General features: G+C 42.0%; 1 protein-coding gene across 1 annotated transcript; it reads left to right on the top strand.

Moving 5' to 3' along the window:
- Positions 1 to 11,266: 11,266 nt before the first annotated feature.
- LOC111957688 (uncharacterized) lies at positions 11,267 to 21,757 on the top strand. The gene is made up of 2 exons (XM_023978628.2): positions 11,267 to 11,410; positions 19,964 to 21,757. The coding sequence occupies exons 1-2, from the start codon at positions 11,331 to 11,333 to the stop codon at positions 21,306 to 21,308; spliced, it is 1,425 nt and encodes a 474-aa protein (XP_023834396.1). The 5' UTR covers positions 11,267 to 11,330; the 3' UTR covers positions 21,309 to 21,757.
- Positions 21,758 to 25,572: the final 3,815 nt, after the last annotated feature.

Genomic DNA, 25,572 nt, shown 5'->3' with positions numbered 1-25,572 from the left:
CTGATGTAAGAAGGGCTTTATYAATACATCTGATTGATTGATTGAATAGTCTTGAAGGAGTTCCCACATATCCTGAGCACTTGTTGGCTGATTTTCCTTCACTCTGTGGTCAAACTCATCCCAAACCATCTCAATTGGGTTGAGGTCGGGTGATTGTGGTGATGCAGCACTCCATCACTCTCCTTCTTGGTCAAATAGCCCTTACACAGCCTAGAGGTGTGTTTTGGGTCAGTGTCCTGTTGAAAAGCAAATGATAGTCCCACTAAGTGCAAACCAGAAGGGATGGTGTATCGCTGCAGAATGCTGTGGTAGCCATGCTGGTTAAGTGTGCCTTAAATACTAAAGAAATCACAGACAGTGTCACCAGCAAAGCACCTCCATACCATCACACCTCCTCCTCCATGCTTCACGGTGGGAACCACACATGCAGAGATCATCCGTTCACCTACTTTGCGTCTCACAAAGACACAGCTGTTGGAACCAAAAATCGCAAATGTGGACTCTGTGGTGGAAATTCTAACCAAGTGAGTGAGACTTTGTCATTTCTTCAAACAATCATCTTTATTTAATAAGAATTGCAATAGTGAAGCTGGTCGACCCCACACTCTTGAGCGTGAGTCAGAGAGCTCAACAATACAGAAAAAAACATAGGTCCTATACAGCGGACCTAAAAATGCTTAGTCATGGCTGGTACCACCCCTCCCCAGAAGATCGGGGCATCATGAGCTACCCCATGTTCATCTTGTGGTTACCCCCCTGTTTAGTTTCTCAGAAGCAAAGATGATTAGAAACAAATAGAGGTTTGTTCTACTCCTGATGTTCTCTCTATCTCTGTCACACCATGTCCTTGACTATACTCACAGACCAGCTGCAGGGAACTAGAGGGGAACCATCCCTATACAGAAGCACAGTATTGGTAGTTATACAATCTATTACTATTATTAAGCATATAATTGGTAACTATCAATATTCAACAAAGCAGGTAAATATGTCATTTTTACCGTACATTACCCTCTTAGGAGACTCAGTCTCCTATAAAATGATCATTAAACAGTGTACAATGTTATACATAAGCACTTAAATATTATAACAATTTTATAAAGATAAAAATCTTCCAGATGCTATTACGTCTTCCATAGTAACAAACCTTCTTTGGGTGCCTACATTGTTCATAAATCAAGAAGCATAAAGGCAATGATTCATTGGATCGGTTCCCGCGTGTAACTGGTCGTTTTGCGCATGCTCAGCCTCCCAGAAAACTGAGCACTGTCTCCTTGAAAACATATTCTGGGCGTTCTGCCAATTGGTTTGAGAAGGAGAAGGTCATGATACCCAGTCACCTGAACGAACCAAGGATGCATACAGTTTATACGATTCAATGCTATCTCTTCACAGACATCGACAAGCAAATATTTAATACATAAAGCAGTGCATGTAAGCAATAATTCATAATGTCAGCCAATTGTGTGATAATCTAAGCAGAACTTCAACCAAGCAAAATATAAAACATTGTAGAAGAGGGCTTTCTTACACTAGTATATAATCTTTGTAAATGGCTCCTGTTGTGCCACTGAGTTTTTACCTTCTACACATACCATATACAGTTCTAACTTGCCAATGTCTGCTGATGATTAGGTATAACAAAGATTGCCAAGTGAATATTTTCTCAGCAAAGCGTTTGCTCCCAGTGTGGCTGCTTAGGAGAGAACACCTGGCAATCACAGAGTCTGGGCGTTCAGCCAATATTCCACTCCCACTGAGCCGACTTTGTGAGAGCAAACCTCTGTCTACAACAGGCGCATTTCTAAATATGCAACAGGTCAAACATCACTGTCTTCGGCAGTAAAGGGTGGCTCAGCTAATCCTTCACATCCTGCATTCTGGCCCTGATCATGGCAACAGTTAACATTACATTTGGCCTTGCATTTGTGCAAACACATATTACAGCAAAACTTCAACATGAGGATGAGCAGCAAAATCAATAGAATGACTAAAAACAACGGTCAGACACAGTTGCATAATCCACCCTCCAAACCTTGTATTATCTGGCCTAGCAAACGACGGTGGGCCTGTGTGGTTCTGTAATACAGAGAACGTCATGGGGTCAGGGTTACATGGTATCTCCACTAAGAATGGTAAGTCTATTTGCATAGTCAGATTTACCCCTATGGGAACTCCCACAAACGGTTAATCTGCTCCTACCTTAACTTAAATGTATCCCATAAGGTAATTCTAGGAATAGTAAAATTGATTAGTGACAGGTGTCCCTCAACCAGTGGCAGCGCACTCTCTCTGTCCTTGTCATGGTCCGGATCAAACATAGGACTATTGCTAAATTATAAACTATTTAGTGTCTATCCTGGACCCTTAGAAATTATTTAAAGACATTTCAAACATTTTGTAATTTACATGTGTGCAACCAAAACTCTGGCAATAGAAACGTCAGAAAATGCAATTTGTGTGCCCTTTAAGGTGTATAATTTCTATAATAGGAATAATCCACTAAAATAAAAAATAAAAAGACCCCACACAATAAATCAAACACGGTATTAACACCATTAACAAATATTCATAACAAACATTTCGTTCATTTTCACTTTGCTAAATCTTAATCAGTCCAAACCATTTCAAATGTGAATTCTTACTTTCTAATTAACTTTCCAATTAACTTCACCTTCACATGGCGCAAAACATTCTTAAGGGAATCATTTAAACAATTAAAAGGTCATACAGAAGTACACTCTTCATCTGTACAAAGAGGACAATCATCACGTTGATGTATCGATATCCGTCCTCTTAAACAAMGGGGGCGGCTATTGTTTGCTGGACTCCCGTCCTGAGCCTGCCGTTGGCTCGTGCTGTAAATAAAGTCCTGCCGCGGGACTATGCTGGTGTTCTTCAGTTGCATTGTTGCCACTTCTCTCAAGGCCCGTACAACAGGTGGAATTAGAACACTGACCACGAAAGCAACGACATGATGCATTGGGTCCTGTCCTGGTCCTCCCATGGCCACTGGGGTCGCCTATCGTCTGGGTTGTGGGGCACCCTCCTGCAGTGGCTGGCGCGAACCCACGCCGACCTCTCTGCAACCGTCAGGAGCACCTGGAATGGACCATTCCAGCGCTGTTGGTGCCAAGTCTTTCTGCGGAGGTCCTTGATGACCACCCAATCTCCTGGCTGCAATTTGTGGAGTTGTCCTCCTTTTGGTTCAGGCAAAGCCGCTTTTATCCTGGGGAAAATAAACTTCAGAACATTGTTAAGTGCAGCACAATAGGTTACCATTTGGTCTTCACAGCCCATCAGGGTCAATCTGTTCTGTGGAAAAGGGGTTTACACATTTTGCACAAAATTGCTCCTCAAATACAATTTCTACAACTCCCCCCTTTGACACATGGTCTTGGCCTTCTTTCGACAATCTCACTTCCCTAGGCCCTGCACCTGATTGCAGATCAGAAACATCCTGTAGGGAAAAACATGTTTTTAACAGAGACAGGAAGTGTAACAAAATAGCCTCCAAGTTTTCAACCAATTTAGAATGTGAAATTGTCTTACCAGATGAGGTGAGGAACCCACATTCCTTCCAGAGTGTGCCAAAGGCATGCACAACCCCAAATGCATACCTGCTGTCAGCATAAATCATAACAGTTTTCTTCCTAGCCTAAGCTGACAGATGGGGTGGGAGTTTAACTCTTTCTAAGGTAGTAGCAGCCGTAATTACTGCATAAGCCACTAATGGCTCGCCTTGAGCTGATTTTTGAGCTCAACCATCAACACATAGTTCCAAATCAGCATTCATTAAAGGTATGTCAGATAAATCAGAGTGTGGTTTACAGACCTGGGCAACTAGGACAGCACAATCATAGGGCTCACCATCATCGTCAGTTGGTAAAGAGTGGCAGCGTTAAGGATGGTACAGCGTTTCATGTGACATGAGACATTGTTAACAGCACATTCTGGTAATGGAGCAGCCTTGCTGGGGTGAAGTGAGCAGTACATGTCTGTGAAATGAGAGCGTGAACAGCATGATGGACATGAACAGTTAGTTGGCACATTTTCACCAACAAAAGGGTTAAAAGATTTGGAGTGATCAGGCAATCCTAAACAAGGTGAAGAGGTGAGCAACTGTTGCAATTTGTCAACTGCCTGCAAACCCTCAGGAGTCCACCTTATCGTGTCATTCGTCGCCATCTAGTGGCCATGGGTGAGATCAGTGTTAAACATTCATTCACAATCGTTCTGGTATTCTTTATTTGTTCAGTTCTTTAACGGTATCTACATTTCTTAACAGCAGTCAACTCTTAGATCAATCAGTTAACTAATTCCAGGCCTATTTTAAATGAAATTCCAAAGATCAGTCAACTCAATTCTCACTACTTAAATTCAGTTCCCGAGAGTTCAGGTATTCTTACTACACGTATAAACATACATCAAGAACACCTTTTCAAATTGTGTACACAGACCTTCTCTACACACGGCTCAAAGCATTAACTGTTAAAACGTTGACCTCTAAAGTCTTCACTGGTAGTGCTGTGAAAGCAAAGGTTAGCGGTTACAAAACTGTTACAACTAGCAGGCGGACAGAAAATGGTGTTGTTGGAAATCAGTCATAACTCCTTCAGTCAGTAGCTTAGTTATCATTTGGTAAAACTACAGTATACAGCAATTGTAGACCTTATCAAATTTAGGAAGGTCTAAATAAGTCTACTGAGTTACAACAGTACTCGTATTGATTCCTATACCAAATGAATTCGCCTAAAACAAATTTCATAATTTTCTAATCGTCTTCAAAGCTATAATTTCAAGACAATTCGAAAAAAAAGTATAACTTTCCATCAATCTTATATAAAACAGCAGTAAATGRATTTAAAGCAGTACATTTCCCTTACAAAAACAATAAGCAAATGAAATCACATCTAAAGCAACCTTAAACAACTATAACAACTAAGTTGTTAACGCTAATTTTCGACATACCTTTGCCATATATTTTTTTGTCAGGAACTTGGGGAAGGATTGTCACAACACCGACACATTTCCTAAACTTCGCTTAGTCAAGCCAATTCAGTCTGTCATCTTGTAATTGTAAATGGAAGTCCACATGCAAGCCTAGTTAATGAGATATCCGTCTTCAGCTTTAAGCCTCATGTCCTTGTCTCGTTAATTATCCAAAGCCCATCTTTCTCTCTGCAACTTCCACTGCCAGCCCAGTGCAGTTTCTTATTTTCCATGTATTAGGCTAACCAGCCCTCTTCCTTGCTCATCATGCAACAGTATAGCCCAAATAATTATATTTTCTCGCTTTGTGCGTTCCACTCACAGAGTGGTCTTGCTGTCTCTGCCTGTCCMGTTCCCCTCTCTCCACTGGGATTCTCTGCCTCAAACCCTGTTACAGGGGCTGGGTCACTGGCTTACTGGTGCTCTTCCATGCCGTCCCTAGGAGGGGTGCGTCAATTGAGTGGGTTGAGTCACTGATGTGATCTTCCTGTCCTGGTTGATGACCCCCGGGGGGTTGTGCCGTGGGGGAGATCTCCGTGGGCTATACTCAGCCTTGTCTCAGGATGGTAAGTTGGTGGTTGAAGATATCCCTCTAGAGGTGTGGGGGCTGTGCTTTAGCAAAATGGGTGAAGTTATATCCTGCCTGTTTGGCCCTGTCCGGGGGTATTGTCAGACGGGGCCACAGTGTCTCCCGACCCCTCCTGTCTCAGCCTCCAGTATTTATTCTGCAATAGTTTGTGTCGGGGGGCTAAGGTCTGTCTGTTATATCTGGAGTATTTATCCTGTCTTATCCAGTGTCCTGTGTGAATTTAAGTATGCTCTCTCTAATTCTCTCTCTTTTTCTATCTTTCTTTCTCTCTTTCTCTCTTTCTTTCTTTCTTTCTTTCTTTCTTTCTTTCTTTCTTTCTTTCTTTCTTTCTTTCTTTCTTTCTTTCTTTCTTTCTTTCTTTCTTTCTTTCTCTCTCTCTCTCTGAGGACCTGAGCCCTAGGATCATGCTTCAGGTGCTGCTCCAGTTTCAACTGTTCTGRCTGCAGCTATGGAACCCTGACCTGTTCACCAGATGTGCTACCTGTCCCAGACCTGATGTTTTCAAATCTCTAGAGACAGCAGGAGCGGTAGAGATACTCTGAATGATCGGCTATGAAAAGCCAACTGACATTTACTCCTGAGGTGCTGACCTGTTGCACCCTCTACAACCACTGTGATTATTATTATTTGACCCTGCTGGTCATCTATGAACATTTGAACATCTTGGCTATGTTCTGTTATAATCTCCACCCGGCACAGCCAGAAGAGGACTGGCCATCCCTCATAGCCTGGTTCCTCTCTAGGTTTCTTCCTAGGTTCTGGTCTTTCTAGGGAGTTTTTCCTAGCCACCGTGCTTCTCCACCTGCATTGCTTGCTGTTTGGGGTTTTAGGCTGGGTGTCTGTACAGCACTTTGTGACATCAGCTGATGTAAGAAGGGCTTAATAAATGCATTTGATTGATTGATAGTTTTAGAATTCTTTAAGTCACAATTTATGTCCGTCCTTCATACTTTTAGAATCTCCTTCAACCAATTTCCACGCATCATCAGTGTCATTATTTTTCATTCGTCCAGTAGCCTTCAGGCTTCGTGTTCTAAGAGTTCAGTTATCCTTCACCTTTTCTTACAGACATTATTTTAGATTTTTTTTTCAACCGAAAACGTTGGCGTCTTTTCTTGTCTATCTTACTACGACGTTCTTCCATTCTTACTCAAGTTCCTTTACAATCATTCAATTTCTTTAATTATTTGTATTTTAACAATGTTGTTCAAACCTATTTTAACGTCTTACTTAAATCCTATCTACCTTCTTCTATGAAACAAAAACACTTCAGTGAATCATCTCCCATCTAGACACACTGCAGTATAACCTTTATAATAAGTTCTCCAACTAAGTCCCACTATTATTCCCGTCCACTAATCTATTAGAGCTGTCTGTGGGCTTCAATTCTACAGAAGTATTTTCTTACTACTAAAATGGGGTTTGGTTTAAAACAATTACAGGTGCACCTTACTATCTTATACCATATAATTTTATACCACGCAGGACTTCATAGCTCTTATGGCAGTGCCACGCAGGCCTCCAAATAACTATTTACACTTTTCTATAATGCACTCTCTTTTATTCCTATGGTGCTCTCTGTCCACACGAGGACTTTGAATTCCCTCAGAATTCTTTGCTTTATAAATTCAAACTAGTTCACACAGATCCTAGTTTCATCCAATCCACAGATTCGGATGCTAGTATCACAAATATTAGTCAATGACAGTTCCCTCAGAACCCCATTATAAACTTGCTTTTTCAAGTTTAACAAACACAGACATTACCAGATGACAGTTCCCTCAGAGCTCCATTTTTCTCCAATCCACAAATTTGGATGCTGGTAACACAAATATTTGTCAATGGCAGTTCACTGAGAACCCCACTATAAACGTGTCTTTTCAAGTCTAACAAAACACAGACATCACCAAGTGGCAGTTCCCTCAGAACCCCATTATAAACGTGTCCTTTCAAGTCTAACAAAACACAGACATCACAAAATGGCAGTTCCCTCAGAACTCCATTTTCCTTAAAAAAAAAATATATGTATAGTTGTTCTCAAGAAATGTCAAGCCCCCCAACCCCACCCCCTCACACACACACACACACAGACCAGCTGCAGGGAGCTAGAGGGGAACCATCCCTTTACAGAAGCACAGTATTAGTAGTTATAAAAATCTATTGCTATTGTTAAGCATATAATTGGTAARTATCAATGTTCAACAAAGCAGGTAAATACGTAATTTTCCCTGTACAGCTCATCAGACCAAAGGACAGATTTCCACCGGTCTAATGTCCATTGCTAGTATTTCTTGGCCCAAGTAAGTCTCTTCTTATTATTGATATCCTTTAGTAGTGGTTTCTTTGCAGCAAACCGACCATGAAGGCCTGATTCAAGCAGTCTCTTCTGAACAGTTGATGTTGAGATGTGTCTGTTACTTGAACTTTGTGAAGAATTTACTTGGGCTGCAATTTCTGAGGCTGGTAACACTAATGTACTTGTCCTGCAGCAGAGGTAARTRTGGGTCTTCCTTCCCTGTGGCGYTCCATTTTCATCATAGCACTTGATTGTTTTTGCGACTGCAATTGAAGAAACTTTCAAAGTTCTTGACATTTTCCGCATTGACTGACCTTCAGGTCTTAAAGTCATGATGGACTGTCATTTKTCTTTGCTTATTTGAGCTGTTCTTGCCATATTATGGACTTGGTGTTTTACCAAATAGGGRTATCTTCTGTATACCACCCCTACCTTGTCACAACACAGCTGATTTGCTCAAAAACATTAAGGTAAGAAATTCCACAAATTATCTTTTAACAAGGCACACCTGTTAATTGAAATGCATTTCAGGTGAATACCTCATGAAGTTGGTTGAGAGATTGCCAAGAGTGTGCAAAGCTGTCATCAAGGCAAAGGGTGGCTATGTTGAAGAACTTCAAATATAACATTTATTTTGATTTGTTTAACACTTCTTTGGTTACTACATGATTTCATGTGTTATTTCATAGTTTTGATGTCTTCACTATTATTCTACAATGTAGAAAATAGTAAAAGGAAAGAAAACCCCTTGAATGAGACGGTGTGTCCAAAATGTTGACTGGTAGGGTATTTTTATTAAAAAACACTCAAKATTCAATAGAACCTTCACCATGTGACCTAGACACCCCAAACCAAATTTGGAATGTTCACATGGTAGGGACACACATTACACACACTTTGGTTTTCGAGAAAAGTGGATGCATTTATTTTACTTTAATTTGTTAATTCAATGTTTGACTTTGAATTTCAATAGTTCCTTGGCCTAATTGAGTAGCCAGATGGCAGTAGTAATGAAGCTGTCTCTGCCTCAGTTGGTCATTAATTTAGGTGTATGTACTGTTGTATATCAGAACAGAGGGCAGGCTCAGAAAGAAGCCACACAGATTGTGAATGTAGCAGGTGGCAGGTGTATGTGACAACATGACAAGTGTAATACAGTGGATTGGGGGTTAGTCTCATTTCATTTACACAACATGCCTACCACTTTGAAGATGAAAAATATGTTTTATTGTGAAACAAACAAGAAATAAGACAGAAAACTTGAACGTGTATAACTATTTACCCTCCCCTACATTTGTCATGTATCTTTATTTCTTACTTTATTCCATGTTTCCAGAAACTATGCTGATGATCACCCATTTACCATGTCTACTACCAGTTTCCAAATATAGCTTCGCTCTCTGGCTACAGTGCCTTCAGAAAGTATTCATACCCCTTGAGTTATTCAAATGTTCTTGTTAGAGCCTGAATTAAAAATGCATTTAATAATTTTTTTTCTCACCCGTCTACACAGAATACCTACAATTTTTGTTGTTGATATTTTAGCTATTTTATTGAAAATGAAATACAGAAATATCTAATTTACATAAGTATTCACACCTCTGAGTCAATACTTTGTAGAAGCAGCGATTACAGCTGTGAATCTTTCTGGGTAAGTGTAGATTGTGCAACATTTGCCCATTATTTATTTTTTAATTCTTCAAGRTCRTTCAAATTGGTTGTTGATCATTGCTAGACATCCATTTTCAGGTCTTGCCATAGTTTATGTAGACTGGGCTCCCGAATGGCGCAGCGGTCAAAGGCACTGCATCTCAGTGCAAGAGGTGTCGATACAGTCCCTGGTTTGAATCCAGGCTGTATTACACCTGGCCGTGATTTGGAGTCCCATAGGGACGGGGTAGGCCGTCATTGTAAATAAGAATTTGTTCTTAACTGACTTGTCAAATAAAGGTTAAATAAAAATAAATAATAAACATTTTTCAAGTAGATTTAAGTCAAAATTGTAACTAGGCCATTCAGGAACATTCACGGTTGTCTTGGTAAGCAACTCCAGTGTAGATTTGGCCTTATGTTTTAGGTTATTGTTTTAGGTGAATTCATCTCCCAGTGTCTGGTGGAAAGCAGACTAAAAAAGGTTTTCCTCTAGGATTTTTCCTATGCTTAGCTCCATTCCGTTTCTTTTTTATCCTGAAAAACTCCCCAGTCCTTAACGATTACAAGCATACCCATAACATGATCCAGCAACCACTATGCTTGAAAATATGGAGAGTAGRACTCAGTAATGTGTCGTATTGGATTTGCCCCAAGCATAACACTTTTTATTCAGGACAAAAAGTAAATTGTTTTGACACATTATTTGCAGTATTACTTTAGGATAGATGTTTAGTAATATGTTTATTCTGTACAGGCTTCCTTCTTTTCACTCTGTTATTTAGGTTAGTATTGTGGAATAACTACAATATTGTTGATCCATCCTCAGTTTTCTCCTATTACAGCAATTAAACTCTGCAACTGTTTTAAAGTCGCCATTGGCCTCATGGTGAAATCCCTGAGTGGTTCCTTCCTCTCCGGCAACTGGGTTAGGAAYCACTCCTGTATCTTTGTTGTGACTAGGTGTATTGATACACCATCCAAAGTGTTATTAATAACTTGCTCAAAGGGATATTCAATGTCTTTTTTATCCATCTATCTACCAATAGGTGCCGTTCTTTGTGAGGCATTGGAAAACCTCCCTTGTACAAAATGTATATATATATATACACACCTAGATATATAAGGAATAATGGACAGTTGAAATGAGGCTGCTAAGTTACATGGTTGAAGAGCTAATGATATTTAAAAGTTTAATATATTTATATTAATTGTGTAACTGCTTTATGGGAAAACCAAAGGGTGTGCAATGTGTGTCTGTAACCTTTGAACAAAAAAAAGTTGGTTTAAGGTGCCTAGGTCATGTGATCAAAGATGTATTAAAATTCTAAGTACAAAATGTAACTAATAAAGTAAGATAAAAGAACATTTAACCATTTCTCAGAAAACCAAAGGGTGTGTGATGTGTGTACCTACCCGGTGAATAGGCTGCATCACATCCGGCCGTGATTGGGAGTCCCATAGGGCGGAGCACAATTGGCCCAGCATCGTCCAGGTTTGGCCGGGGTAGGCCGTCATTGTAAAATAATAATTTGTTCTTAACTAGCTTGCCTTGTTAAATAAAGGTTAATTWAAAAWATTAAAAATATTCCAAAGTTGGTTTGAGGTGTCTAGGTCAAGTAGATATTGCATTTTAAGTTATATAAGTTCAACTTGCCTCTCTGTGTCAGGAATAATGGACCGTTGAAATGAGGTTGCTAAGTCACATTTTAAATTTGAATATTGTGATCATGCAGTTTGTTGATGATCCCTAACTAGTTACGTTGACTGTGCATCAGGCTGCCTTTAAGTTACCATCTAATTATGAAACGGGTTGGAATCGGAAAAATAAGAACTGTGCAACGTTGTACACTTTTTTACCGCCATAGCGAACCTAATTTGAGGTATGTGGCACAAATCCTTCGTGAGCTGAATGTCTGAATGTCTGTCGAATCTCAAACTACCATGGTTCATTACTGTACCTTATCATTTGGTTAGCTAGGAAGACATGTGAATCACTTTGCTAGCTAGTTAGCTATGCTGAACTTGAACGACTGTTGTTGGCATGTCTTATTTGTCAATGAAATGTATTTGGCATCAATCAAATTGGCGAGCAGGCAAGTTCCCAATCAGATGTCATTATCTATTAGTGCAATTTTGATGGCCACCTACAAGCTGTTCCCTCGTTTTATTTTATTTTATCTTGCTCTAGCTCAGTGGTTCCCAAATGTTTTATAGTCCCGTACCCCCTCAAACATTKAACCTCCAGCTGCGTACCCCCTCTAGCACCAGGGTCAGCGCACTCTCAAATGTATTTTTTTGACATAATTGTAAGCCTGCCACACACACTACTTATACGATACATTTATTAAACATAAGAATGAGTGTGAGTTTGTCACAACCCGGCTCGTGGGAAGTGACACAGAGCTCTTATACGACCAGTGCACAAATAATAATAATCAATGATGTTGCTCTTAATTTAGCCATCTTACATATACAACTTTATTTGTTCATTGAAAATTATGAATGACTCACCATAGGTTAATGAGAAGGGTGTGCTTGAAAGGATGCACATAACTCTGCAGTGTTGGGTTGTATTGAAGAGAGTCTGTCTTAAATAATTTTCCACACACAGTCTGTGCCTGTATTTAGTTTTCATGCTAGTGAGGGCCAAGAATCCACTCTCACATAGGTACGTGGTTGCAAAGGGCATCAGTGTCTTAACAGCGGATTTGCCAAGGCAGGATACTCTGCGCCCAGCCCAATCCAGAAATCTGGCAGTGGCTTCTGATTAAATTAAATTTTCACAGAACCGCTTGTTGCAATTTTGATGATGCTCTCTTGTTAAGATATCGGTCAGTGGACTGGAGGCAGGGCATGAAAGGGATAACGAATCCAGTTGTTTGTGTCATCCTTTTCGGGAAAGTACCTGCGTAATTGCGCACCCAACTCACTCAGGTGCTTTGCTATYTCACATTTGACATTGTCCGTAAGCTTGAGTTCATTTGAACACAAAAAAATCATACAATGATGGAATGACCTGTGTGTTGTCCTTGTTAATGCAGACAGAGAAGAGCTCCAACTTCTTAATCATAGCCTCAATTTTGTCCCGCACATTGAATATAGTTGCGGAGGGTCCCTATAATCCTAGATTCAGATCATTCAGGTAGGCCAGTCGTGTGAGAAACTTGTCATCATGCAAGCGATCAGACAAGTGAAAATGATGGTCAGTAAAGAAAACGTGTCAGTACTTTGCCCTTTGATAACCAGCGCATTTCTGTATGTTGTAAAAGCGTTACATGGTCGCTGCCCAGATCATTGCATAGTGCAGAAAATACACAAGTTCAGGGGCTTTGCTTTAACAAAGTTAACCATTTTCACTGTAGTGTCCAAAATGTCTTTCAAGCTGTCAGGCATTCCTTAGGCAGCAAGAGCCTTTCGGTGGATGCTGCAGTGTACCCAAGTGGCGTCGGGAGCAACTGCTTGCACACGCGTTACCACTCCACTATGTCTCCGTGTCATGGCTTTTGCACCATCAGTGCAGATTCCAACACATCTTGACTGCCAAATTCCATTTGATGTCACAAAGCTGTCCAGTACTTGAAAATATCCTCTCCTGTCCTGGTTTGCAGAAGAGGATGTCTTCCAGCTCCTATACCAGGAGCTGTGCCAGGCCCGCCACGTCTGTTGACTCATCCAACTGTAYCGCATAGAATTCACTGGCTTGTATGCGAAGCAGTAATTGTTTAAAAACATCTCCTGCCATGTCACTGATGCGTTGTGAAACAGTGTTGTTTGAAGGCATTGTCTGTATAGTTTTTGGGCCTTTTCCCRCAGCATTGTCCCAGCCATATCCGCGGCAGCAGGAAGAATTAAGTCCACAATAGTATGGGGCTTGTCCAAGCCACTCGGTAGCTCACCATATAAGACGCTTCTAGCTCCTTCTTATTAATGGTATCTGTTGCTTTTATACATGTCTTACTACTCAAAAGTCGTCTACATTCTCGCTCATAAATGTCTGCGCAAGAGTGAAGGTTTCATAGAGTTGTGAGATACTTTTGCACATATAACACACTGTGGCTGAGGAAAGGCACTACTCCCCAAAATAAGTGAACCCCAAGTCAATGTAGTTACCATATTTGCACCTCTTCGATGGTCCAACGTCCCTGTCTGTTGTAAGGTCTTTTCCGAGGTAAGGGGGCAGTAGCTCTTCGGCTGCATCAGATTCACAACTGTCAGTGACCATGCTAGCTGGGCATGGTCAACAAATGTAAAATTACTGATGCTAGCATTGGATGTACTCGTGGAAGCAGAACAACTTGTGTTGTCGACAGGTGCGGGTGTAGTACTGCTGGTAGTAGCAGTACTACCAGTAGAGCTGGTTTGTGTCTCTKTGGACGCGGGCCTAACTTTTTTTTAACCATTTATTCCTTTRGCTCAAAAAATMTATGAGCTGCTGCTACGTTTGACTTCGTACAGACCATTAGTGGAATTCAAATCCAATTTTATTAGTCACATGCGCCAAATACAACAGTACAGTGAAATGCTTACTTACGAGCCCCTAACCAACAATTWAAAAAATACGGATAAGAATAAGAAATAAAAGTAACAAGTAATTAAAAAGCAGCAGTAAAATAACAATAGCGAGACTATATACAGGGGGGTACCAGTAAAGGAGGTAATATGTACATATAGGTAGAGTCATTAAAGTGATAATGCATAGATGATGACGACAGAGTAGCAGCGGTGCAATGCAAATAGTCTGGGTAGCCATTTGATTAGGTGTTCAGGAGTCTTATGGCTTGGGGGTAGAAGCTGTTTAGAAGCCTCTTGGACCTAGACTTGGCACTCCGGTACCTCTTGCCATGCGGTAGCAGAGAGAACAGTCTAATACTAGGGTGGCTGGAGTCTTTGTCAAATTTTAGGGCCTTCTTCTGACACCGCCTGGTATAGAGGTCCTGGATGGCAGGGAGCTTGGCCCCAGTGATGTACTGGGCCGTTCGCACTACCCTCTGTAGTGCCTTGCGGTCGGAGGCCGAGCAGTTGCCATACCAGGCAGTGATGCAACCAGTCAGGATGCTCTCGAAGGTGCAGCTGTAGAACCTTTTGAGGATCTGAGGACCCATGCCAAATCTTTTCAGTCTCCTGAGGGGGAATAGGTTTTGTCGTGCCCTCTTCACGACTGTCTTGGTGTGCTTGGGCCATGTTAGTTTGTTGGTGATGTGGACACCAAGGAACTTGAAGCTCTCAACCTGCTCCACTGCAGCCCCTTCGATGAGAATGGGGGTGTGCTTGGTACTCTTTCCTGTAGTCCACAATCATCTCCTTTTTCTTGATCACGTTGAGGGAGAGGTTGTTGTCCTGGCACCACACGGCCAGGTCTCTGACCTCCTCCCTATAGGGTGTCTCATCGTTGTCGGTGATCAGGCCTACAACTGTTGTGTCACCGGCAAACTTAATGATGGTGTTGGAGTCATGCCTGGCCGTGCAGTCATGAGTGAAGAGGGAGTACAGGAGGTGACTGAACACGCACCCCTGAGGTGCCCCTGTGTTGAGGATAGGCATGGCGGATGTTGTTACCTATTGATGAGCTTTGAGGGCACTATGGTGTTGAACGCTGAGCTGTAGTCAATGAATAGCATTCTCACATAGGTGTTCCTTTTGTCCAGGTGGGAATGGGCAGGTGTGGAGTGCAATAGAGATTGCATCATCTGTGGATCTGTTGTGGCAGTATGCAAATAGGAGTGGGTCTAGGGTTTCTGGGATAATGGTGTTGATGTGAGCCATGACCAGCCTTTCAAAACACTTCATGGCTACAGATGTGAGTGCTACAGGTCGGTAATCATTTAGACAGGTTACCCTAGTGTTCTTGGGCACAGGCACTATGGTGGTCTGCTTAACACATGTTGGTATTACAGACTCGGACAGGGAGAGGTTGAAAATGTCAGTGAAGACACTTGCCAGTTGGTCAGCGCATGCACGGAGTACACGTCCTGGTAATCCGTCTGGCACTGCGGCCTTGTGAATGAATGTTGACCTGTTTAAAGGTCTTACTCACATCGGCTGCGGAGACCGTGATCACACAGTCTTCCGGAACCGCTGGTGCTCTCATGCATGTGTCAGTGCCATTTGCCTCGAAGCGAGCATAGAAGTAGTTCAGCTCGTCCGGTAGGCTCATGTCACTGGACAGCTCTCGGCTGTGTTTCCCTTTGTAGTCTGTAATGGTTTGCAAGTCCTGCCACATCTGACGAGCGTCAGAGCCGGTGTAGTACGATTCGATGTTAGTCCTGTATTGACCGTTTGCCTGTTTGATGGTTTGTCGGAAGGCGTAGTGGGATTTCTTATAAGCTTGCGGGTTAGAGTCCCACTCCTTGAAAGRGGCAGCTCTAGCCTTTAGCTCAGTGCYGATGTTGCCTGTAATCCATGGCTTCTGGTTGGGGTATGTACATATGGTCACTGTGGGATGACGTCATCGATGCACTTATTGATGAAGCCAAAGACTCATGGGGTGTTCTCCTAAATGCCATCGGAGGAATCCCGGAACATATTCCAGTCTGTGCTAGCAAGACAGTCCTGTAGTTTCGCATCTGCTTCATCTGACCACTTTTGTTATTGATCTAGTCACTGGTGCRTCCTGCTTTAATTTTTGCCTGTAAGCAGGAATCAGGAGGATAGAATTATGGTCAGATTTGCCAAAGGGAGGGCGAGGGACAACTTTGTATGCGTCTTTGTGTTAGGAGTTAAGGTGGTCCATAGTTMTTTTTTTTCTCCCTCTAGTTGCACATTTAACATGCTGATAGAATTTTGGTAAAACGGATATGTTTCCCTGCATTAAAGTCCCCGGCTTCTAGGAGCGCCGCCTCTGGGTGAGCGTTTTCTGGTTTGCTTATGGCGGAATACAGCTCATTCAATGCGTTCTTAGTGCCAGCCRCTGACTGTGGTGGTATGTAAACAATTACGAAAAATACAGATGAAAACTCTCTCGGTAGATAGTGTGGTCTACAGCTTATCATGAGATCCTCTACCTCAGGTCGAGACTTTCTTAGATATCATGCACCAGCTGTTATTTACAAAAATACATAGCCCGCTGCTTGTCTTACCAGATGCCACTMTTCTATCCTGCCGGTACAGCGTATAACAAGCCAGCTGAATGTTGATAGTGTTGTCGTTCAGCCACAACTCTGTGAAGCATAAGATATTATAGTTTTGAATGACCCGTTGGTAGTTTAATCTTGCGTATAGGTCAACGATTTTATTCTCCAAAGATTGCACGTTTGCTAGCAGAATGGAAGGAAGTGGCGGTTTATTCGATRGCCTATGAATTCTCAGAAGGCAGCCTGCCCTTTGGCCCGCTGCCTCTTCAGGCAAATCATGGGGATCTGGMCCTGTTCCCGAGAAAGCAGTATATCATTCGCGTCAGACTCGTTAAAGMAAAAAAAGGAMTCTGCCAGTCTGTGGTGAGTAATCGCAGTCCTAATGTCCAGYAGTTATTTTCGGTCATAAGACTGTAGCGGCAACATTATGTACATAATAAGTTACAAAAAATACAAATAAACAAACAAAAAAACACAATCGGTTGGGGACACGTAAAACGTCTGCCTTCTTCTCTGCCGCCATTTTCCCGTGAGAGTAACGGTTAATGTGATTGGATGTTAATTATTTGACCATGCTACCTGTATTTGACATTGTGTTGTTATTTCGCTGAACACTAGATGGTTGAATTTTATTTTTGGCAGTGAAATGAGGCTACTCAGGCGAGGGAAGAAAAAAACTCACCTAATGTTAAACATGTATTGTAAATGTTTATCAGCACAGCATTATGACAGCATTTTTTAAACTGCAGAGGGGGGTTCTTGCTATTATTTTGTAGGTTTCCTATACCATTATCTTCTGTAGAATGCAMTTATTAAACCCCTCTTGTACAGTACATTCAAATCTAGATGTGCAGTACTTGAACAAGGATGGTTTAAAAAATGTACAGGAAAATGTGAAGTATTATTATTATATATATATTTTTMGGGGCCCAGTTTGGGAATACTTGCTCTAGCTAGTTTAGTTGTTGATGATATGTATATAACTGAGGTAGACAGCCTTCCTGTTCATGTTTTTTTTATATGACTGTAAAGTTCCCAAATGTAGGAGAACTCCAGTGGTATTTACATATTTGCTGAAATCCATTCAGGTGTATTTTATGGCTTTTGGCAAATGCTTTCTAATGATCTAAAGTCCCTCTGTTGATATACTGCATGCAAAAACACAGTCCAGTTCAAAGTCAAGGATGGAAGGCCCATGTAGAAAATGTCTTATTTGGATATAACTTAGGCCTCTAATTGTCCATGGTATATGGGTATGTGTAAAGTCTGGTCCTAGACAAGACTGAGATGTCTTATTTCCTGCAGTGTCTATTAGTTGTCCAATTGCACAGACATTTTCCCACTCATAGATTTTTCACAAATGCCTTACTCAGGGTTTCCCAAACTCTGTGCACATGTTTGTTTTTTGCCCTAGCACGACACYGCTGACTCAAATAATCAACTAATCATCAAGCTTTGGTAATTTGAATCAGCTGTGTCGTGTTAGACCAAAAATCTAAACGTGCAGCTCTTGGGGTACCGAGGTCCTAGTTTGGTAAACGCTGCTCTGTCATTCCCAAACATTCCTATGAAAGTATAAAAATGTGAATCACCATATGTAAGTGCTCACTTGTTAGAAACAAAGGTGTCATTCTTCCTGGGCGTGTGTACAGATTTGAATAAGATTTTATTTTGTTAAAATGCTGTCAGTTCCACTTTAAATACAAATAAAAAACTAATATATAAACTCAGCAAAAAAAGAAACGTCCTCACTGTCAACTGCGTTTATTTTCAACAAACTTAACGTGTAAATATTTGTATGAACATAACAAGATTCAACAACTGAGACATAAACTGAACAAGTTCCACAGACATGTGACTAACAGAAATTGAATAATGTGTCCCTGAACAAAGGGGGGGGGGTCAAAATCAAAGTAACTGTCCGTATCTGGTGTGGCCACCAGCTGCATTAAGTACTGCAGTGCATCTAATCCTCATGGACTGCACCAGATTAGCCAGTTCTTGCTGTGAGATGTTACCCCACTCTTCCACCAAGGCACCTGCAAGTTCCCGGACATTTCTGGGGGGAATGGCCCTAGCCCTCACCCTCCGATATAACAGGTCTCAAACGTGCTCAATGGGATTGAGATCCGGGCTCTTCGCTGGCCATGGCGGAACACTGACATTCCTGTCTTGCAGGAAATCACGCACAGAACGAGCAGTATTGCTGGTGGCTTTGTCATGCTGGAGGGTCATGTCAGGATGAGCCTGCAGGAAGGGTACCACATGAGGGAGGAGGATGTCTTACCTGTAACGCATAGCATTGAGATTGCCTGCAATGACAACGAGCTCGGTCCAATGATGCTGTGACACACCACCCCAGACCATGACGGACCCTCCACCTCCAAATCGATCATGCTCCAGAGTACAGGCCTCGGTGTAACGCTCATTCCTTCAATGATAAATGCGAATCCGACCATCACTCCTGGTGAGACAAAACTGCGACTCGTCAGTGAAGAGCACTTTTTGCCAGTCCTGTCTGGTCCAGCAACGGTGGGTTTGTGCCCATAGGCAACATTTGTTGCCGGTGATGTCTGGTGAGGACCTGCCTTACAACAGGCCTACAAGCCCTCAGTCCAGCCTCTCTCAGCCTATTGCGGACAGTCTGAGCATTGATGGAGGGATTGTGTGTTCCTGGTGTAACTCGGCAGTTGTTGTTGCCATGTTCGGATGTACCGATCCTGTGCAGGTGTTGTTACACGTYGTCTGCCACTGCGAGGACGATCAGCTGTCCGTCCTGTCTCCCTGTAGCTCTGTCTTAGGCGTCTCAGTACAGACATGGCAATTTATTGACCTGGCCACATCTGCAGTCCTCATGCCTCCTTACAGCATGCCTAAGGCACTTTCACACAGATGAGCAGGGACCCTGGGCATCTTTCTTTTGGTGTTTTTCAGAGTCCATAGACAGGCCTCTTTTTAGTGTCCTAAGTTTTCATAACTGTGACCTTAATTGCCTACCGTCTGTCTGTAAGCTGTTAGTGTCTTCATGACCGTTCCACAGGTGCATGTTKATTAATTGTTTATGGGTCATTGAACAAGCATGGGAAACAGTGTTTTAAACCCTTTACAATGAAGATCTGTGAAGTTAATTCGTAAAAATCCAAATATCGTTGAAAGACAGGGTCCTGAAAAAGGATGTTTCTTTTTTTGCTGAGTTATATAGAATTAATTTCAACGTCAAAAATGGATGTACCAATCTCAGATTGCGTCTTTAAATATGTTGTTGTTTGCACACTGCTTTCTGACCCTTGACATCAAAATATTTCTATTTGTGTTTATTGTACAGGAAAACTGAAAGATGGTATTGCTATTTGTGTTCTGCAGCTTTCTTCAGAGAGACCGCCCCTCCATAACCATGACAAAGAAGAATTTGATGAAGATATTTCTGGGTTTGACTCTGTTCACCATGGGATATATGCTTTTTATTACTCAGGAATGGTCTGTAGAGCAATTGTTTAGGAGGAAAGACTGGGCAATGGACACCTGCTTTCCAAATTTGAGCACTGACCCCTTCATCCCGATCCAAGGTTCCAAAACATTTGTGCTGAATGCTTTCTTCGAGCACCGCACCCATAACATGAGCCTTCGTCTCATCTCCATCGTGTGGCGACCAGAAAAGACCATCCATCACTGCTTACTATGCTGCCAAGACCGTCTGTTCACCTCTTTGGCCAAGCGGACTATCCACAATTCCCACTTCGGGTTCCCTTACGGCACGGGGGACTTCCTGTGTGACATCCCGGAGGACTGTGAGCCCACACACGCTGGCTTGGTGTCTGAGGACTTTGATCCTGAGCACGTCACCTTTGTCCCAATCTTGAACAGGGTACCAAGGGAGTCCAGCTTTCCTGCCAACTTCACTGTGTGCCTCTCTACCATGTTCGGGGGTTACAACAACGTGCTGCAGTTTGTGCAGGCCATGGAGATGTATCGCCTGCTGGGGGCCCAGAGGGTGGTGGTCTATAAGACCAACTGCAGCCGTGACATGGAGGAGGTACTGCATTACTATGAAGACGAAGTTGGTCTGGTGGAAGTAGTTCCCTGGCCAATTGACACCCACATCAAGGTGTCCTCCGGCTGGATTGCAAGCAAGTCGCCCGGTGACCTGCACTACTATGGCCAGATCCCTGCGCTCAACGACTGTCTGTACAGGAACATGTACCAGACCAAGTATCTCCTCCTCCATGACCCTGATGAGATCATCCTCCCCGTGGACAACAACACCTGGGGGGAGCTCCTGAGCACTCTGGAGATCAAATACGGCAACAAGGCCAACTTCTACTTCGAAAACAATGTTTTCCCAATCGAGGAGACTGACGAAAGCAGCAGATTCAACTTGTCAGAGTGGGCCACCATCCCTGGCGTTAACTTCCTTCTGCATGTCCTGCGAGAACCCATTCTCAAATCCCACTACAAAACGGGGAAGCTGATCATCAACCCCAGGACTGTGTTTGAGATCTCAGTGCATGGCGTGAAGAGGCAGAACAGCCGGACAGTAGAGGTGTCTTCCCATCTCAGCAGCCTATATCATATCCGCCGGCGGAAGAACGCCAAGCTGAAGAGCAGAGACTTAGTCAGGGATGAGGGACTGTTGAGGTTCGCCCCACAAATGATCAGAAAGGTAGCACACTCCCTCAGAAAAATGAACCTGCCCTCCCAGAAACCGTAAACGCTCTAGTCTAGTGTCTCTACATCTAATCATTGTTTCTCTGCAGTTCTTCATTTAGGTGTTTAAAAGCTGAATAGCCCAAACCTCACTGTGCAACGTGACTGGCAGCAATTAGACTTTTCTTAAGATATCCCATTCACCATAGACCAATGTACCGTCATTGGGTGTGCCTCTTATCAGGCAAGAAATATAATGCTGTTGTGAGAAGAGGAAAATTGTCTAATCTAGTCATGAATCTGTACAATAGAGATTTACAGACGCCACATTCGTCAGAGGTGCTGAATTATTGGATGTTGTTGAATGGAAAATGTTCAGACACCTGCTGTGACTTACCTTACTCAACATTTTTGATGTGATGTTTAGTCTAACTTGATGATAAACTCGTATGTACTGCACATTTTTTTTATCCTAGGAAGTAAATAAATCTTGCATTAAGGCAATAAATCAAATCCCCCCTCCAATAAGATACTGTAAGTCATTTTACCAAGCACAGTATGTGTTAGATTATTCAGCTTGTTTTAAGAAAATTGGTCTTGAGTTGTCTAATTTAGATATTAGATCTAATTCTAGGTATTTAATGTGAAACTAGCACAACTAGGCAATCAACAAGTCATCATGTAATGCCATCAATTTTGATGATATTAAATCAGGATTGTTTCTCTTGTTTGTTAAGAACCAGACCCAAGGAAATCCTTCACTTCTGCTTGCAGATATTGCATATTCTTCACCTCTGACATTGGTCCTAACTCCCGCTCATTGGAAAAAAATAGGGTAGTGTGACCCGTCTAGCATTCTGACAACATTCAAACATTTGATTATGTTTTATCAGAGACTTTCATACATTTCTMAAATTCAGCTTTGAGGACCGTCATACACATACAGTGCATTTGGAAAGTATTCAGACCCCTTCACTTTTTCCACATTTTGTTATGTTACAGCCTTATTCTAAAATTGATTAAATCGTTTTCTTGCCCTTATCAAACAACACAAAATACCCCATAATGACAAAGCAAAAACAGTTTTTTGTTGTTGRTCTGTTGGAAGATAAACCTGCGCCCCAGTCTGGGGTCCTGAGCAGGTTTTCATGAAGGATCTCTTTGTACTTTCCTCAGTTAATCTTTCCCCCAATCCTGACTAGTCTCCCAGTCCCTGCCGCTGAAAAACATCCCCACAGCATGATGCTACCAACATCATGCTTCACGTTGGGATGGTGCCAGGTTTCCTCCAGACGTGACGCTTGGCATTCATGCCAAAAAGTTCAATCTTGGTTTCATCAGACCAGAGAATCTTGTTTCTCATGGTATGAGGGTCCTTCAGGTGGCTTTGAACAAAATCCAAACAGGCTGTCATGTGCATTTTACTGAGGAGTAGCTTCCCTCTGGCCATTTTACCATAAAGCACTGATTGGTGGAGTGCTGCAGAGATGGTTGTCCTTCTGGAAGATTCTCCCATGTCCATAGAGGAACTCTGGAGCTCTTGGTGACCTCCCTTCTCCCCCAATTGCTCAGTTTGGCCGGGCGGCCAGCTCTAGGAAGAGTCTTGGTAGTTCCAAACTTCTTCCATTTAAGAATGACGGAGGCCACTGTGTTCTTGGGGACCTTCAATGCTGCTGAACATTTCTGGTACAATTCCCCAGATCAGTGCCTCGACACAAGCCTGTCTCGGAGTGATACGGACAATTCCTTCGATCTCATGGCTTGGTTTTTGCTCTGACATGCACTGTCAACTGTGGGACCTTTATATAGACAGGTGTGGGCCTTTCCAAATCATTTACCACAGGTGGACTCCAATCAAGTTGTGGAAACATCTCAAGGATGATCAATGGAAACGGGATGCACCTGAGCTCAATTTCGAATTTCATAGCAAAGGGTCTGAATACTTATGTAATACTTCTGCTCTTTATTTGTAAAAAAAATAAAAATAAAAATATGAAATATATATATATTCTAAAAACCTGTTTTCACTTTGTCATCATAGGATATTGTATGTAAAAAAAAAAAAATCATTTTATCCATTTTAGGAAGTCTGTAACTTAAAAAAAATTGGAAAAAGTGAAGGGGTCTGAATACTTTCCGAATGCACTGTATTTTGACCATTGGAACCAATAATTTAATCTGAGATGGAACATGAATCAAATAATGTTGCTTTGATGTAATATTGTTTTCAGGGAAAAGCTTTTTCACGTAGTTAAAATATTGCTCAATAAGACATTTCAAATCTAATACAGTTGACTAATAACAGGATAATATGAACCATCTCAAAGTACATTCACATTGTCTACATTTGTTAAACCCCACCCCCTCTTTAAATCCCCACAGCTCATGTTGGGCTAAAGTGTCTCAGCGGAGAGAACCCAATGCACGATATATTTCTCTCTCCCCATTGGAAGTTTGAATTTGAACTCCATTGTACAATAGAACCAAGTCCTCTTGATGTCTTTCAATATCGCATCAACCCCACACTGAGAAAGGTCATGTGATGTTGCTATAGCAACAAGTTGGATAGCAGACAGCTTGGATCTGTATTTATGGTTGATATTTCCCAACATAATAAACCATGAGTAATTTGTTCTTTGAGGCATGGGAGCCTAAAGGATTACACAGCTAAATTTTGTCTGTGTATATAAAATCTGTAAAGCAGTGGGTTTCATGAAAACAATGGATGTGATCTTATAAGGTCCCCATCTACAATGTCATATTAGAGTCCATACGTGCATTTCTGAGGTCCATCTTCAATCTTGGCTAGTATTTTCGGGTGACACTAACTGTGCCAACCTTTTCACTAAAGGTATGTAATGAAAGGATATGTCTTTGATGGTAAGGCCACTWCCTTTCACCCTGCATGCCTTTTGCCCAGCCTTAGCGTCTCCTTTGATATCAGGGATCTCTTACTGGGTCCAGAACGTTTCGTAAGGAGTAAAGCCATATGGCAAGTTGCTCATCAGGATCATGAGGTAGGATTTCAATTTACACCAGCTAGTACACTTAATATTGGTGTAAATGTTTGCAGCTCTTAAATTTATATATTTTTTAAATTGCGAACAAAGTAGAAATTGGCATTTTATTGCCTAGAAAGCCATGTCTATCTGATGCATGTGTTTACAGGAACAAGATTCAGATCAGCTAAATTTGACACCTCGTGCACAAGGCAGGCACCTCCAGTACCAGACCCCGTGACCTCAGCACTCTCGGGTCCAGTAATCCCAGCACCTACAGAACTAATGGCAGTGACTCCAGTAGTCCCTGATCCAGTAACCCAAATACCTTCACCAGAGCAAATGGCAGTAACCCCAGTGCCTCCAAGCCCAGGTTCCGTTTTGCATCCAGGCTCAGTGATCACGAAAGGAGTCCCTCCAAAATCATGAAGTTACCCAGCCCAGAATATGTCATCTACACAGACAGCGAGTTAGAACAAGCCAGAATATATTACTTTAAAAAGCAGCTCGTTGGGCAAACGCAAGATTACACACTCTCAAAAGAACTTCGCCGTCGACTACTCCATGACACGATGACCAACATGATATCCATAATGCGAGTCACAATGGAGGACTTAAAGTATCCATTGAAGCGTGAAGTAAATGCAATGGCCAAACGACTGGTAGAATTTTACCCTATGCTGCGGGACAATTCGGTGCATTGTAAATATGAATGGGTGAGTGATCATCTTGTTCACTTCCTTTTAGTCTAACCATTGTGGCTTTTGATATTCAGTAATTAACAGCAGTAATCTCTGCATTGTTGTCATGTGCATTTAAAGGGATACTTAGGAATTTTGTCAATGAGGCCCTTTATCTACTTCCCCTGAGTTAGATTAACTATTGGATACTATTATATTATCCACAAGTTCATTTGACTCTGGGGATGTAGATGAAGGGCCTCATTGCCAAAATCCCAAAGTATCCCTTTAAAGGGAGACATTACATATGTGTCCTAACAGGAAACTGTCTCCAGACTACTGATGAAGAGATTACAGAATGTGCGGACCCCTCAAAAGACCAAGGGCAGAAAGCCCAAGGATGCTACACTTGGAAAGAAGATCAAGGGCCATACACCTGAATGGGAGAAGAGAAGTTTGGAGTTTGGATCTGGATCGAACGACAGCATCCGTGATGCATTAACTGATGACTATCACTGCAGTTCCAGTGGCTCCACAGTGTTTCTTGACAAGTACCAATTTAGATCCAGCACACCAGAGAGTGAAGAGCAGGATGATGGTAATGAAGCATGTAAGTAGGCATTATACTCTGTTTACAAACAACACATTT

This window comes from Salvelinus sp. IW2-2015, linkage group LG4p (assembly GCF_002910315.2).
Source record: "Salvelinus sp. IW2-2015 linkage group LG4p, ASM291031v2, whole genome shotgun sequence".
NCBI classification, from domain to species: domain Eukaryota; kingdom Metazoa; phylum Chordata; class Actinopteri; order Salmoniformes; family Salmonidae; genus Salvelinus; species Salvelinus sp. IW2-2015.
This window is presented reverse-complemented; position numbering and strand designations above follow the sequence as displayed.